Source organism: Plectropomus leopardus, chromosome 15, assembly GCF_008729295.1.
Source record: "Plectropomus leopardus isolate mb chromosome 15, YSFRI_Pleo_2.0, whole genome shotgun sequence".
Classification (NCBI taxonomy): domain Eukaryota; kingdom Metazoa; phylum Chordata; class Actinopteri; order Perciformes; family Serranidae; genus Plectropomus; species Plectropomus leopardus.
In genome coordinates this window covers 18,260,128-18,277,812 of record NC_056477.1, presented here as the reverse complement: position 1 = coordinate 18,277,812, position 17,685 = coordinate 18,260,128, and the positions used below count along the sequence as shown (strand labels likewise).

Genomic DNA, 17,685 nt, shown 5'->3' with positions numbered 1-17,685 from the left:
ATCTGCCATACACGCATCCATCTATCTGTTTATTACCTCCACATTAATAGATGTAAGAAATATATATATAGAGAGAGAGATAGATAGAGATAGAGATAGAGATAGAGAGAGAGAGAGAGAGATGGTGGGGGGTGGGTAAATAAATAGACAGATAGATAGATAGATAGATAGATAGATAGATAAATAGATAGATAGATTTCAAAATGACATAAGTTGTTTGGAAAAAAACTGGAGGAAAACAAATGCATATACCTGTTGGTTCACTCACTGCCATTCCATGAGAAAAATGAATAAAATGTACAGTCCAGAGGAAAGCAGTCCATCTTAAGGAGCAGATCATGGCTCTGGCATAAGAAGGAAGCCCCACCTGAAAACCTTGATGCAAACAATACCGTTTTAAATTTACAATATGTTCAATTCATTATTAATACATTACAAAAATAAAATAAAATGAATTCAAAAACATGCCTCACGCTTATCTTAAATATTTTTACCAAAGTTACAGTGACATCAAAGGCAGAACTAATAGAATTTAGCAGACACAAGCAAACAATTTGGCTCTACTGATCTTTATTATAAACTCGCTATTCTGCTGGATGCTACAGAAACTGTTACTTTTCACCCAGCTTTGCACTGCAACAGTCTGATGTCTACAGTATGTGATCACTACGCAAATTAAGACTGATAAAACTTCAGATTTGACTCCTCTTCTCTGGCTGCAGTCTTATTTCACAATGTTCTATTAATTGTATATAAATCAGGGTTTTTCATTTCTTTTAAAAACATCCATAAAATATGATTATGTGCAAGTTCTATTACTGTGAAATTCAATTTTGACTGTAAATCATATCTCTCATATCTATTTTAACTCCCACTCTCATGCACATTTGTACGTTCCTAAAGCCTCTTTGTGTGTTTATGTAAAGCCACTCAATCTGCAGAATGCACTTCTGAGTCCTTCATTCATTAGTTTTCATGAACACCTGCCATACAGTGATGGATGGAGATGCTTTTAATGCAGCTAAATCATTACACACTAAGCTATGTTTACGTTAAGGTTTTGGTTGTTTAGTAGCGAGCCAAGTTTCCTCTTGTTCTCCACAGACAGCATGTTATTCATTAGGTCAGTGTGTCAGCACCACAGATTGCCTGCTTAACTGTGCCAATACTTAAATTCAGAATAAAATCTACAAAGAGATAATGACAATAAAAAGGGCAAGTATTACTATGTGAGATGTTACACCATATGGCATGTTATTGTAATACATGTTAGCAAGTTTATCCATTTTTACCATTATTTTACTATATCTGAAATCCTCAGTATTCCAAATAAAGTTGACAGTGCATCTAAAATGAAAGATTGCTGGCTCCATGTGTACTGTTTTGTCTGGTTTTAGTCACAATGCCAAAGCCTTGATCTTTGTTTCTGTAGCACTCTATTAACACACTGTTGTGTTTTGATCTGTAGGCTGTCAGCCGTGTCTTGTTCAAGGATGTCGCGTGCAAGGATCAAACAGGGAAACCTCCACTTACAAGTAGTTCTCTTAAGCCATTTGACTTTAATGCCAGACCAAATCTACTGCATTACTCTCGTGCCATTGCGAAGACGGCAAGAATTCTTTTCCGTCAGAGTCACCCTGGATGGTAAGAGTCTGATCCAAAGTGAAGTCAGTCAATTTAAGGGGACTATTCAAATTAAAACAAAACACTTTTAGTAACTTTTAGATTGCTTTGCCTACAAAACTGTTGCACTGCCAAAATAGTTATGATGATTTAACACAAAAGGTTAAAATTGTTTGAGGTGTTTTTATTTTTTCTTTTGGAGGACTTTCAAGGATTTTAAAAAGACAGAACAATCCAACAGAATCACACAAACAGGTTTATCTAAGCATGGCACTGAATAAATATAAAAATCATTTGTCAACAATCATTTGGTTGTGTGATTACTCTCTTAAAAACAACAAAACAAGTCACATCTGTTCCCAAATCTCACAAAAAAATGAAGTAGCAAATTACAACTCATAATGACTGACATGCTTTTTTTCAGTTTAGTTTTGTGGCAGCACAACTGTAATCCCGCTACAAAGACTATAATCCTTCCTTCCTGGTGCACATTTATCTATTTCCACTTGGGGAAAATGACAGAGCTGAGTGCTGAACTTGACCTCCACAGCCCAGAATACAGCCACTACACATTAACTTAATTTATATGCACAGTCTCACAAAGTGTGACCAACATTATTTTTCATGATACTCTCCTTCTTTTAACTGCCGCTGTCTTATCCAAATTAATCTTTCCCCCCACAATGATTAATTCCCATCCTTGCTGCAAGCATTTGCGCCTTCTCCCACTGGATCATAAAGTTTTGCATGCAGGCCTTACAGTATCATGGCGCTTGTGGATGAAGTGACCGTGCCACTTACAACTACAACCATGCATGGGCTCTAGACAAGCAGCACTACAGAGGTATCACATTCCATGTCTGTGTGAATGTTATTCCCGTCATTTCTGCAAATGCATGCAATACACAGCAGCAGTTCTAAAGCCTGCAGTTACTCTACAGCTTGACTGATTTTTATTATTGAGGATTCAGTGGGAGTTAAATTGGTACTTTAAGACCACACACTGTTTTACCAGCAACGCTGCTGCACCATCTGCTGTAAACCTACGTGGATTTCAAACCTAAAATGACAGTGCATTTGTTTTTGTCAGCTATCACACATTACAGAGCATGAGCAGGGAAGTTACTCTATCCCGCATCATTCATTCAGCCACTTTCGGTCAAATAACTTCAACTCAAACACTTTGCAATATTCAAACTAGCGTGTTTCTCTGCGCGACCGCTGATTGGCTGCGTGTTTTATTTTTTTAATAATTACGGCATCAAGCTTTTGATATTCTCTCCCGAACATTTGCTGTTCACAAGTGATGCATAACGGTACATGCTTAGTGCTGCAGAGCGTTCATAAATCAGAAATATAACCTGTTCATAAGGCTTGTGTCCCGGTGAACAGCACGCAAGTTAGAAAACCATGCGGGGGGAAAATAAAACACTTTAATACCGAGCGACAAGATGCAAAAAGAGTCCGTTAGTAACGGGTTTTCAATAGGTTAACACGTTGATATTTACATTAACCCGATTTTTAAATTTACTGTGAAATGAATTTTGCTCTGTGAGTACTTACAGTTGTTGAGAAAGTTTCCTCTAAGGCAGAAACAAATAAAAAGCGGCGAAAAGAGTATAATCCATGTGTGATTACGATCAGTGTGATTCCGGATTCCTGGACTTGGAAATAAAAGTCACAGTGGGATCGCCTGCTGCTAGATCGCGGTCCTTATTAGTTGCACCGAGTGGCCCTCCCACTCTGTCATTATTACTGAAATGCACTGACAGAGACTTCAGCAAACAAGAGCAACACACACTGAAAGCTTTCATATTAACGGGGAAATAAATGCCCAGCGGGGGTTCAAACAAACTCTCTTCTTTCACTGAGCCAGGTGCGAGAATTAAACAGCGTTTGATGTATTATCATCTTATCAAATTCTCTGAATAGAAGGCCTAATACTTTGTCTTTTGCCTTTAAGGTGACTTCATGTGCAGAGAGCATGAAAGTAAATATCAGAACAAAACATTAAGTCTTTGCACATAATTCATCTTTATACAAAACAAATCTCACCTGTCTTTTCATCACATAATACCCCAAAGCATAGAAATTATACATGTATAAAGAGCAGACTATGGCAAAGATGATTCCACATAATCAAGTGACAGCTCTAAGCTGAACAGGCAGGCCTACAGCAACAGCCTCCATACACAAACTATTTTAGTCAGAATGCCATGTCGCAATACTGCACTGCTATGTGGAGGACAACAATGTTAAAGGATAACTTCTTTATTTTTCAACCTGGATGCTATTTTCCCCTGTGTTTGTTTCCAAGTGTATAATGTAGACAATATTTTTTGAAACTGGTCCAGTATTGACAGAGAGCGCATGCAAACAGCAGCTGCAAAATATGCTGCAGTGTAACCAGTAGGGGCATTTGCGCACTGCTGATTTATGTCTGTGAAAAATGCTTGTTTTTGCCACTGACAGAGTCAGATTGTTATTTTAAGTGTCTGACAACATTGAGGAAACGACCCTACTGAGTTAAATATTTTTTAAAGAGTAAGATCCTTTATGTTTAAACAGAAAAAGCCTAAAGCTCGTTATCCCTAAACCCTTCATTTTAACACGTATAGAGCCAGCATATTTTCACACATAACTGAGTGAATTAAGGCTGTATTTCAACCAGCAGTGCAAATACAGCTTTTTTTGGTTTTATTTGCTTTCTGTTGACCTTGAATGAAGCGTGTTTTATAATGATAAAATTACTATGCATTTATGTGTAGTTTTGATGAGTTCGGCGATTGCGATTTCATGGGCTGCTTCTGGTTGAACAAAAAGGATCTCACTCTGTAACAAAAACCAAGTAAGACTAACAAAAGCCATCTTGGTTTGTCCCTCCACTGTTCCAACAATCACCAACTCTGGTTTGGTTGAAATAAACTCCTAGCACCCAGTTAGATGTGAAAACATGCTGTCTTTATACACAATAAACTACATTTTTTTCAAATGGATTCTGGTGGGTTTTGCGATGGTGATTTTTTGGCTTTTTCTGGATAAACAAAAAGGATGTTAATCTTTTACAAAAGGTCTTCTCCTGTGGTGATCCTTTCCATAATGTTGTCAGACACTTACAACTGGACCTGTCAGTGGCAAAAACTTTTAGTGGATGTAAATTGCAATGCACAAGTGTCCCAAACTGGTTACATTGTGGCCTCTTTTGCAGCTGCCAGCTGCAGTTGTCTCACTCAATACTGGACTAATTTTTAAAAATTGTTTCTATAAGTCACTCAGACACAAAAACATTGGAAATTAGGGTCCAGGATGAAAAATACCCTTTAACAAGCAGATTTAGCAGTTTTAATAGTGTAATATCTATAGGCTGTTAATTCCTCCATTTTCCACATCCCACTGAGGGATTGCTCATGTTGAAACTGTTTTTATATGTCTCATGTATATTATATTAGTATGTTTTTAAAATTAAATGAAGGTTAAAGCGCAGGTACTTTGTCCCCCAAAGTTTTTGTTGAAACAGCACACCAACAGTTCAACACCCGTCCACAGAAAACAGGTGCTCAGGCTCCACACACTTAACTGTTTAGACAGATGATTTCTATGCACCCTCCCCTTCACCACAGGGACACACACAGACATACTTTTCAGTCTGCGCGATGAAAGAAACAAAGAGAAAATGGTTTAAAGAAAAACTGAAGACTGCAGTGAAGCAGATGGCTACATTTCTTTCCTGCATAAGCATAAGCACTGCATTATTTTTTGGTCTTTCTGTAATCCTTTGTTTTGTTCAGAGTGAGGACTGAATTGCTTTTTTAAGTTAACTTTGCTTGAAACTGACCATTTTAATTCATACATCCATCCATCCATTTTAAGCAAATTGGCTGTCTTTTCAGCTGAAATGCACTGTGACGTAAATTCAACACAAGCTGAAGTATCTATTTTTACTCCTATTTTTACTCAGGTCCAGGATCTGTATCAGCCCCAATGTTCTCTGGACTGAGTCTGGTCGATTCATTCCTTCAGTATTCACTCTCATTTCACTAGCTGTTCATTAGAGCCTTTTTCCAACAAACAATAGATTGATAACAAGGTTGTGCACAAGCATTCAGGGGAATAGTTTTCCCTTTCAACAAAAAGGACACCCTCTCCATCTGCAATCAGAGTCTTTCACACTGAATAATTTCTTGAACCTGGCTGACATGCAGCAAGGGAATACCAGCTTCTCAGGATGGCATCTACACTTTAAACAGTGGAACTACTATATTCCTTCGATACAAAAATACCTGAAACAAAAACAGTTCACTATGAGGTCTGTTATTTGGTAACACTGAAAACAAACAAAGTTTCAATGATATGAAATTTTCTTCACCTTTCTTGTATTGGGGTGGCAGTAGAATTCTCAGTGGTGGATAACTTTCTGATTTGGGTGAACTGACCCTTTAAGGTTGGGACAAGACTGGGGTGGTGAAATAATGAAAATAGTACGGTGCCTTTATGGCCCAGCAGGCTATCGTGTACTGTTTCACAGCAACTTCACAACTGCCCTGAAAAGACTCTAGTCAGTAGAGGGCATTTAAGGGCTGTATCTTTATGCTTTATGTTTGCAACTTAATTGCTAGAAAAATATTTTGCATGTTGGCATTGTACATTTCTGTAAATCAGAGATATATTACATTTGTTATTATGTAGCAGATTTGTCGAAACGTAACATTTTAACAGCACTGTGGTTATGTGGGGTTAGGTTAATGCACAAAAGCCACTTTGTTATGGTAAGGAAAAAGTAATAAGGCTTAAAATACACGGTTTTGGGGGCATGGTCCCCGCTGGAAAAGCAGGGAAATAACAACCAGTTTTCGTGCCACTGTTCTGGCAAAAAATGCAGCAATGTTTTGGTAAAAAACATCTGCTTCTCATGGCACTGTCCCTAATGAAAAACAACAACCAATTGCTACGGAATACCCACGTTCGGTGCCTAATAAAAGCTGATAAAATCACAGCAAGGTCTTACTAAATAACAATTTGTTTTGTTGTTGGTCTGCAGCTTGGCAGGTGTCTCGCTTATGTGACACACCGTTCACTGTACCCTTCACCTCCCAATGACAAAGTCAGCTCATATACTGCATCCCCTTATAAACGTGAATATAATAGATATGAATGTGCAAATGTAATCTGGGGTTTGCAAAAGCATACAATGCCAACATTTTCCTCTGGCAACAGGACTGTTGTAATCCATAAGATAAATTCTTATTCTATCTAATGTGTGCAAATATTGCATCCAAAAATGCATCTGTCACTAACTGGTCATTGATGCAATTTGAAGAAAGCAAAATTTCAGTTAATGCATTCAAACAAAAGCTTTCTGCATTAAGAAAGAAATACAATTTAGATATAACACTGACAGAGCAAATGTTTCTTTAGTGCAAACACAGAGTCATATGTGGGGACTGCATCATCTACAGCCTTACATCACGGTCAGGGCATCACCTAAACTTATGTGCCTTTGCTGTCACTTAATAGATAGAGTGTGTCGAGAAAAAACAGGTGACAAATGCCACCCACCAAGTGCTGCATCAAGGTAAATGTACCAAGCAAACCTAACTGGAGTGACATCTTATAAAGTTCCAAGGTCCCCAAGGCTGTCAGGAGGCTCTAAAATACCCTGGAGATGATTGTTGTTGTTTGAGAAATATGCTGCAGAAGTATTCATACAAGAAACAGCATCACTGAGAACAAAAGTCATTTATACAAAATAGGGACATTAAATTGTAATTTAATATAAATCTTTAGCATTTCCTGGTTCTAATTTATTATATACCACCAAAATTATGAATGAGTCTTAATTTCAAAAACATTGTCTTTTAAATTAATATTTCATAAATAATGCATTGTCAACTAACAGAATGATTTCATTAGTTGTTATTTAAGTGATGTCTGGATTTATGAAAATAGCTTGTTACTGGGCTGACAAGAAATTACAAACCATTCATTTTTGAGAATGAGATCAAACATTTTTTGATAATAATCCAACCTATTTTGATTCGCTGTCTTCTTTTGGAACATAGTCCTCTACTCACAGTGTTGTGAAAAGCCATGCTGTTGCTTGGTCGCTGCTGTCTGGGCAAAGACAGAGTGTGGTGTTGTTGTTCCAAACCTGTGTGAAAAAGGGTGAAATTCTATCATTTGTTAGCTTGAATTTAAGGGTTGGTGTTGCGCTTGTACCGTCCTTAAAATCCTTCGTAAATCACATTGCTAAATCACATGCTGTCAGAAGTTTTCAGGGTATTACTTTAACAGTTCTAATAAAAACAGTTCAGTGAGGTCTGTGGTTTATCCAGAGTAAACAGAACATTGGTTCAAAAAGACACATTGCTGTTGATTTTTTTTTTAATGGTGTGTGTGGCTCAAATTAAATTCTATTCACCTTACATCCACTGTGCTGATGTGGAGACAGAAATCTCAGCAGCTTCCCAAGATATCTTTATTCCATTAAAAATTGAATACTTTGGAGTTTTAAGTGTTTTTGGAATAACTATGCAATTGTAAGTCATTTCTTTAACCTGTAAGACTGTTTTGTGGACATATCTATCATTATTATTTAACATTTTATAACACAAATTAGTATTTGTTTAATTACAATGCTTTGAAATACATTTTGTTCTTTGACAAATAATGCAAGCAGCATATCCAGCATTTACACCCAAGGATTTGATGTTCTTGTTTCAGAGAAATAAACTATACCACCTGTCAGAGGTCAAAAATTCATTCTAAAATTCATTACAAATTTGTTTTTGAAAGCAGATTTTCCAAAATGTTCTCTTAATTTATGCCTCTACACCCTAGCATTTCTGGAATTGCCCTTTGAAATACTTTTTCCATGGCATTTCAGCTTTAATAGACAGTTCACACTTCAGTGAAAAGCAGGATAACAAGGGAGACAGGGGGATGTGGCAAGCAACAGATGGTCATGCTGTTTCTGACCCCAAGACATTACATTTACATGTTTGGCGCCCTCCCGACGTGTCGAAAAATATTCCAAGACATAATGCCAGAAATTGCCCTTTTAGAGATTTTTTTTACCCCTGTGATTTCCAGAGTCTGTGCACTTAAAGCACCTCATGTTTTATTCAAGGCGCTCTTGTAACATATGGTGTGCTGCAGATTGTGCCCTTATTGTTTTACGATTGAGAGTTTTTCATTAATGATATCATTTGACTAAGGAATTGTTTTTCTCAAAAATTAAGTCAAAATTTTAAAATCCCCACTTACCCTTTGACAACACTTGTCAGTGTTTTGTAGAAAAAGCTAGGGAAAAAAGAAAAAAGCTCAGGAAAAACTATACTTATAATTGTCATAATTACATATTTAAAATTATGTTACAGAATTATTCTAATGTCTTTAAGCACTGTTTCAAAACTTGACTTGAACTTTTTACTAATTTCTTGCTTAATTTATGTCATTTATTCTTTTGTTGTTCATTGCCTTCTTCCCATGTTTTTGAAAGAAATCAACACAATCTGCTCGGGTTTCAAGGGGATAAACAACATGAGATGGCAAATGGGAGTAATAGTTTGATAACAGTGCTACTGCACAACAAAAATATATATACTTGACAGAATATAGCAGAAACAATTGTAATGAAATACAAATACATAGGCCTGCTTCATAGTAACACTTTCAATTGTAGTGATGTCATTCATGGCAAACAAGGAAGTCAGGTGGCTAATTTCTCATCTTTGGCTGTAAGAGAGAGCCAAAATTAGTTTCCATGTTTATGTCTGAATTGTGCAGTTCATTTTTCTTGGCATATCACTGTCCTTCCTAGGCAGAAACCCTCCTGTTGTTGTCAAACATTCATGTGACGTATGACCAACAGAGTGAGTATTAGCCTAGTACATCCATGGTATTAGCTAGCAAGTTAGCAAGAAGCTATGTGTTTGCTAGCGGCTAACGCTAGCTGACTGTAACTTTAACTAAACGGAATTGCGACATTTTACTGTCTCAGTTTCATGAAACTCACCTCCATGTTTCGAAAATGCTAGCTAAGCTAACGTCAAAATCTTTTAAAACGCATCCTCCATCAGTCAGACTACAACAAAAATGTAAGATAATTAAGACGCAACACAGCGATCTCGCGCTCTGGGCGGAGCACAAACTATGGGTGCAACCATTTCTTCTAAGAGGAGGAGGGTTAAATTACAAAATGCATTCAGCAAGTAAATTAGAACCGTTTGCAGAAATCATGTTCATTTCTATACCCTTCTTCACTTTATAGATATAGATGTATATCCATTAAGGTATATTTAGAAAACTATTTTTGGACGCAAACTTAGTAATTCCCCCACTTATGCATTTGTAGCTTGTCTGCCCTCTAGTGGCGGGAAGGATCACATCCATTGGTAGGATGTATAACATAAATAGTCAATGCGTGATGATTAAGGATCAATAAATAGCCTTTTTTTCTGCAAAAGATTTTGTTTTGGGTTCCTCTCTGTCAGATTTCCCTGTGGATGATACACACAGCACAATCTATGCAGGTAAGACCATCCATTACACACTCTGTGCTTCTTAACATCTTCCCATCTGCCTGGTCTTAACTGTATCTTCTCACTGTATTTCCCATATGGATAAAACATGTGCCAATATAAATGCATTTGTTGCCTTTTTTGCTTGCAACTGCTGGCATCACAGAACATTTGGGCATTATTCTGAGTTGCTTTTCAGATGTTGTGAAGGTGGTGTTTTGATATATGGGACACATTTACAGTATATTGATCTGTGTGGAACTGCTGTCAGTGATAGTATTCATGACCTGGGCATAGCATCCAAACAAAATGACTTCTCACTGGTACAGTAACTGCAGCCTAAAGCAGAGCTCCAGCTCCCGGAGTTTCAGTGCGCCCTGTATAAACTGTTTTTGATGGATTGTTTTCACCGTTTTTAATAAGAATGAAAATAATGCAATAAATTAACTACACCACAACATTAAATTGTTCAACAAACATGTTGAGCTAAAGCTGCATACAAACCATCAGGTTTCAGAGTGCTGTAATGAACATCATGCTTCAGCCTACACCACGGCATCTTTGTTTTTTGTTGATTATAACATCAGTATTTGGTGGTTACATTGTAAAAACCTGCATCACCATCGTGTGTCATGTGAAAAAAAATTTGAACTTAAGTATCTCTTTTTATGCCAAATGCTTCAAGGATATGACTTTCTCTTTAACGTAAGTGCTTATGGTGTTTAATTAGTAATTTTTGGGTGGACGTGAAACTTGTTCGGCTATTAATAAACAGTGATAAACAGCATTGATCAAATTAAGTACCCCCTCACACACACACATACATTAGCTAATATAGTCACAATGAGAGAAGATATGCTCTTTAAACTGAACAACACTGAACAACAGCTTATCCTCGAATAGCTTTCTGCTTCTCGTAATGCAGATAAGTGAACTGAAACTCATCATGGAAATCGATATCAAACAGCCTGCAGCACACTCCTCTTTGTGCTTCTGCATGTGTATAGAGTCATATTTGTACTGGATGTGTACATACGTAACCTCAGCAAACACTATTGTTTTGGGCAAGCACTTGTTTGCCTTGAATACAAACACACTAATCGCTGTATTCTGATTCTTCATTACGCCAGTTAAGTCCCCATTGTTGAAGGGCTTTAGAGGTAAAACACCTGTCCGTTTTACCGTTTTATCATTTACTAAACTGACATATGGCAAAATACTAGACAAAGACAGCACACTGCCTGTCACTAATCTGTATGCAGACATAACCAATGATGTGTACCTTTCATGTGCCCATAAAAATCACAAAAGCCATTAAGGAGTCCCATTCATCATTTCTGAGAGCTCACCTGGGCATGAAAGCTTCCAGTATGTAGACAATAAAAGAAAAAGAATTAAAAAGATACAATAACATGCCAGTTTGGCCTGCAGCGGGTACTCTTGAAATTTGATCATATAATTGACCCATCTATTTAAATGTAATGACAGACAATCAGTTGGGGGCAGCCTCATTGGTATAGCTGTGGGAAACTGTTCTCTTTGATATCAACTCAGACATGCAGTGGTTTGGAATACATTGTGAACATGAGGCACAGGTACAGGCATGAGTATTTAAATTAATGTGTTAAATCAAAATTGCCCAAGTCAATTTGAGATAACAGATAACAGAAATAACAGAAACATAAATGTTAACATGTTTGTTTGAAAGCTGCTCCTTTTTGGGGCCATATTTAAATAGTTAATTAATTCAGTTTTTCTTTTTTCCTCTTTTTTGTAATATCCTTATTACAGTAATGGCGTTAGAACTACAACGAGTATCAAAAGCAATCGGCTATTGTGTGACGACGATAAAGCATACGTAAAAGGAGAGGTTCAGGAGACTTCTTCTGCTGTCATTTCAGCTAATCTCTATCAAAAATAGGAAATTACAGCCCTGGTGTGGATTTGCCATGCTGGTGTGCCAAAATCTGAAGTGTGCGGTATGCTCTCAGTCCAAAAACAAGATAGTTTACAACATCCAGAATATGTGAGTAGAAGTAGTGCATCAGGGTTTCTAACCCAGCCTTGGGCTGACAATTCACATGGATCTAAATTATTTATTGTCATTTTTTTTTTTTCAGTGTCAGTTGCTTGACCACCATAGCAGGTACAGGTTAGACAACACATTCCTCAGAAGATGGTGCCCCGTCCATAAAATCTAACACAGCGTGATGTCAATTTTACATTCTCTATAAATAGATATCTGCATATGAATGCAGATATTTTTGCTGGAAAACAAATAAAAAGCTAAAGCATTGTCAGATGAGCTGATTGGTTCTGAGACTGCATTTTGGGCAATGCATTCCACCTCTTCTCGCTGACTGTATACCTGCCACTAAAACATGATTATATGTGGACTATAAACATAAACCAAAATGCTTCTGATTAGACTGAAACAAACACTTATTTTCATTATCGACTCTACAATCTACAATCATTTCCTCAAATAATCATTTGGTCAACATAACATCAGGCAATGATTAAAAATGTCCATCACAATTTAGAGCCAAAAGTGATGTCATCAGATGTCTTGTTTCGTCTGACCAAACAAAGATATTTACTTAAATATGATGGAAGATGAGATCTCATCCTTACTCATCACATTTTGACACTTGGGTATAGTTGTAACTAGTGGGAGCTTTAGCTGAGAGCTTTATATGCCATACAGATGCTAACGGCGCATTGTGCGTCCGTGTCTGACGCTGAGGGCCACTGACCAAGCAGTGTTTTCTGAAGCCCAGTTTAAAAATAGTTGAACTGAGTGTGTGCGCACTCACTTCATTGATTGCACCTGTGGCAATTATCTAGTGCTGCTCTGATTGTTTGGCACCTGGCATCTGCCTTGTTATATGTGTGAGCTGCAAGTTCAAACATGTAGGCACCAAGCCCATTTATTACAGTCACTTTGACTTTTGAAAAGAGTGTGCTTTGTTTTTTTTTTTTTAATTCTGACTTATTGACAAAAGTCTAACCTCTCCTGTTTTGGTCACTTTTGTCCTTGGATCTAAACAGCACTCGTTTATGAAACCTACATATGTGAAGTAGCCCTCCTCAGCCAACCTATTTTATATATCAAAATAATTTGCTGATTCATTTTCTGTTGGGCGATAAATCAGCTAATCATTTCTCTTAATTGCACCATAATTTGACACTGGAAAATTGTTGGTACTGTATTGCCCTTACCTGCAATGAATTTTACATTTGTGCATTTCAGTCTGCTGTCTGTACAAACAACTGCATTTGCTTTTCAGGACATTGCAGGTGTTCCCCAGCAGCCTGCTCTCGTGTGATGTTCACATTATATTTTACATAAATTTCCCTATGATTGCCAGCCACACAACCTGCAAATGATGCACATCCTAAGTTAATGTAAAAGTCAAGGTTAGAGTAAGGTGAGGCCACTGAACATTACTAAGATGATTTTGTTGGGGTTACAGTGCAGCTTCAGTCATGTTATATTAAAAATATATATATTCAGAACCTGACCTCACGTCACTGCACCACATATCACACTGACAACAATGACAGCAGCATACACCCATCCCACATCCAACCAAAATCCCTGTACTTTATCACTGCCTGTTTTCGTCATGTGAACTCCAGCTATTTTCTCACCCAGTCAGTGGGAGGAGGTAACGTTAAATTAAATTAAATTGACAGTGCATTTTCATTTTAAGAATTAAAGCACAGATTTGATAGAGGAGCAAGCGCTTCAGGGCTACAGCTATTGGATATATTTGGAACTATTTCTGCAGCATCTCTTGTGCTTTTCAGCAGGGGTGAGAAGGCTGGATTGGATGTCAGAAAAAGAAAAAAGAGTGTGTGAGAGGTGGATGTGATACTGTAATTTTGCTGCGACAGAATCATCCTCCAGAGAAAACATGGAGAGGAAAACCTGCTCACAGCAGGAATCCTTGTAGCTGACTTGTATCATTATGTTATTAAACAAGGATGATAAAAAGCATCAAATGTAAGTCATGTATTCCCCAAATCCTTTCTTGATTGACAAAAATCTTGACCATTTCCTACCTTTTTCTCAGCAAGCCCCTTCTAATAGACCTAGGTACGTGGTTTCCATTAGGGCATATTGCCAAGCTGCATGATAATGGCATTTGCAGTTTTGAAAGGTTGCATGAATTAAGCTGACCTACCTCTCCTGTGCAAGTGAATAATGGGTTGTGAACAAATTGCATTAGTTTAATTAAAAAATTTAAAGTCAGGGGCCTGAATGAAGTTTAGATATATGGTTATTGATTCTAGTGAGCTGAATTTGAAAGTGTCCAAACCAATAGTGACCGGCTAATTAGCTAGCAAGAATGTTCTTCATTCCAATTAGTAACAGACTAATTCCCTCCAATACAATGTAGAAAAGTATTATTTTCACTTTCAGAAACTTTAGAGCTTCAATGTCACCGTGGGCTGTTACAGTCTACCCCTTGCAAAAGTAATTACTCAAGTTATAATTTAATTTTGTCTCAATAATTCCAGACATGGTGAAGCATGACTGCACACTCTTAGACTGATGTAATTTAAAGGACAATATACTACATAAATGGAGTAGACTTCTCCTTATGCGCTCAAAACGGCAAGTGGGGTGCTAGGATGAAAAGGCAGAAAATTCTTTATATTTAGATACCTTGGGGTCGGCATGGGAGATAAATTGGATAAGAACTGAAGAAATGGTGAGTGTGCCTGGCATATGGGTGGAACCTTAGCATTGCACAAAAAGCTGATTTCTACACTTCACATAGAGTCTAGAAAAGTTTATATAATCCCATTGCTGCATAAGTTTGGATCCCCTGCTGAATGAAACAGAAGCTTATGAGTCATATTTTCTTTAAGAATTGAGTGGTATTGCCATGGATGCACTTTTATACTTCAAAAAAATACATAGTGGCTTTTAGGAATCCATGGCCCCTCTAGTCATGGACATGAAGAATATAAAAGAAGAAAGACCTTAACAAGTTTCTCAAGTAACAGCAGAAATATCTGACTCTCCTGATTTCGGTTATATCGTGAAACTTGTATTGAAAATGACACATAAGGGTTAGTACAAAAATAAGCATCCGTTTTACATATTCCTGAGGAAATTTCAGCGTACATGTCAGACATACTACAGTACAGAGTAAAGTGTCAGTGCTTGAATTAGCTGGTGATATAAATAAAAAAAGTTCTCTCTGCCACAAATGGAAATCACACAATTGAAGGCTTACAGTAAAATAACAGAGATGCTGTTCTCTCTTTCCTGCCCAGGGTCTACAGATGTAAAGTATCTTGTGGCTAAGAAGCTACACTTACCCTGTCAAATAAACATCTAAATAATAAATTATTTATTTTCACAGTTTCAGAGCTAATCATCACGCTCTACAAACAAATTTACACATTTTTTTATTGAAATTGTATCAACTTAGGAGGCCAAAGCTGAAGAAAACAATTATGTGTAGAAAGCAGATCATGTAAAATATGGATTTTTTTCATTTGGCTTGTTAACAATACACATTTTATGAGACATACACAATTATATAAGGGGACTACCTTCAGCGCAAAGACAGTGGCTGTTTGCTGGTGTGGGCCACTGCGGTGGATAATTGATAGCAAGTATTACCCCAATGATCTGCTCTACACATGGGAATGCTTCTACAGGTGCATTGCACCCTAATTTTCAGTGACCTACTTCTAGTTTATCCACACATTTGAAGCTCGATGAACCAGATGAGTTTTCCAGATATATTGGATGAACACGGAATGTTAGCTGAAGTGCTTGGTGCCAGCTGGTCAGGCCTGGGACAAATTCATAGTCCAGTTGACCCAAAGGTACACCTCAGGTGAGCCAAAGTGCATCTGTGTTAGGTCAGCCTAGGCACCATGTCTGTGCTTTGGACAAAAATAAACTTTGATCCAAACATAAGCCTGAATGACATAGAGATGTTCCTGTTTCACCTGGTTTACTGGTCCTATTCAGCAAAATAACAGATAAGTGTCTGTCAGTCTAATGTAACTGTATGCAGTGGTGGAGAGCAAGACATATAGTCACACACTACAGAGACAACATAAAGTAATAGCCAGTTTTTTTATGAATGAATTGTGAACAGACTTCAGCAGTAAAGTCATACTTAGTGTGTAATAGTGATATACATGGAGTCTTAAAATGATAATTATGAACAGGAAAAGAAAATGTGCATGTGAAATTATACTAATATATAAGTATTAAATATTTTTTTTAAAGTAAATATGCTTACACTAGCCCAAATAAGTGATCAGATATGCTGACCCAATCATGCAATTGAACACATTTCTGAGCATCATAATAGATGATAAAATTAGCTGGAAATTTCACATAAAGCATGTACAGAAAACAGGGTATGCACAACAAACGTTTTTGTAAATCAATTTGTGGAGTAAAATTATGTAATAGTATAAATATTAACCTGACGCAATGTTCAAACATGAACAAATTTTTAAAAATGCACAAGATTTTCATGAGGCACCGGTTGAAGGGGTTTGACAGTCACCAGGTGTTTACAGGGATTATTGTATAATTATTTATTTTGTTCTTTTTTGTATTATTTCCTTTCTTTTATTTAATTTTTCCTTTCCTTTTTTTACATGGTCGCAATAATTCAATTTCAATTTACTTTACTTAAGTCATTTTATTCTATAGTATACTTTGTACATTTACTCTACTGTTATTCTACTTTAAAATTACTTTGTAGATGGGGCGTCAGGTGGTTAAAGCAGGCACCCCATTTATGAAGGCAGTGTCCTTGCTGCAGCGGCTATGGGTTCAATTCCACCTTGTGGCCCTTTGCTGCATATCATCCCGTCTCTCTCCTCTTTTCACGCAATCACTCTGCCCAATCTATGACAGCCAGTAATAGCCAACTATAATAACAGGTAATATGAAAAGTAATAATATATAGATGTAACAATGAATGTGAAATTTAAGAACATATGTCAAACTTTTGCTTACAATTATAATTTTACTGGTGGTATTGCTTTTTTAATTTGAAAGAAGCATCTGAATGTTTTTTCCACACTGATGGTACTTTCTTTAACTCCATCTTGGAGGATAGCTGGCCCTAATTTATTACTTCATTTGTCTTATGCAAAACGCACTATATTGTACTACTGGTATGTAGGCATACTGCTTCTGTTTAATAGGTAAACTCCACTATATTGCTGTTCTGTCCTACCACCAGTAAAGCTGTTAAATTCAGCAGTTCACTTAAACTCCTGTAATCATCCACACAGACATTATGGACTTTCTGCGGAGACGTCACGGCCGCTCCTCGTCCTAAGCCGTGGTGACGTCAGCAGGAGCACGTGGGTTTGTTATTGCAGGAAGTGAAGATGGCGGATCAGTCGTTGCTCTCCGAGTCTGTGCTCGGATGGTCTATTTTCACCTTTATACTTTTGGTAAGCACATTTGAAGTTGTCTAGTCGTTGCGTCAAGTTGCGGAGCGTTTTACAATCAGTTTGAGAGGTTCAGCAGGTGAAGAAGTCG

At 37.2% G+C, this 17,685-nt stretch overlaps 2 protein-coding genes across 2 annotated transcripts in view; one reads left to right on the top strand and one right to left on the bottom strand.

Annotated features, from left to right (window-relative positions):
* Positions 1 to 3,261, bottom strand: part of LOC121954674 (collagen alpha-1(XIX) chain) — a 123,470-nt gene extending 120,209 nt beyond the window's left edge. Inside the window, exons 1-2 of the mRNA XM_042502335.1 lie at positions 3,187 to 3,261; positions 253 to 375 (exon numbers count right to left, since the gene is read on the bottom strand). Coding sequence (XP_042358269.1) covers positions 253 to 340 — 88 coding nt within the window. The 5' untranslated portion in view covers positions 341 to 375; positions 3,187 to 3,261. The remainder of the gene's footprint in view (positions 1 to 252; positions 376 to 3,186) is intronic.
* Positions 3,262 to 17,525: 14,264 nt separating this feature from the next.
* Positions 17,526 to 17,685, top strand: part of lmbrd1 (LMBR1 domain containing 1) — a 65,745-nt gene continuing 65,585 nt past the window's right edge. The window contains exon 1 of the mRNA XM_042501813.1: positions 17,526 to 17,597. Coding sequence (XP_042357747.1) covers positions 17,532 to 17,597 — 66 coding nt within the window. The 5' untranslated portion in view covers positions 17,526 to 17,531. The remainder of the gene's footprint in view (positions 17,598 to 17,685) is intronic.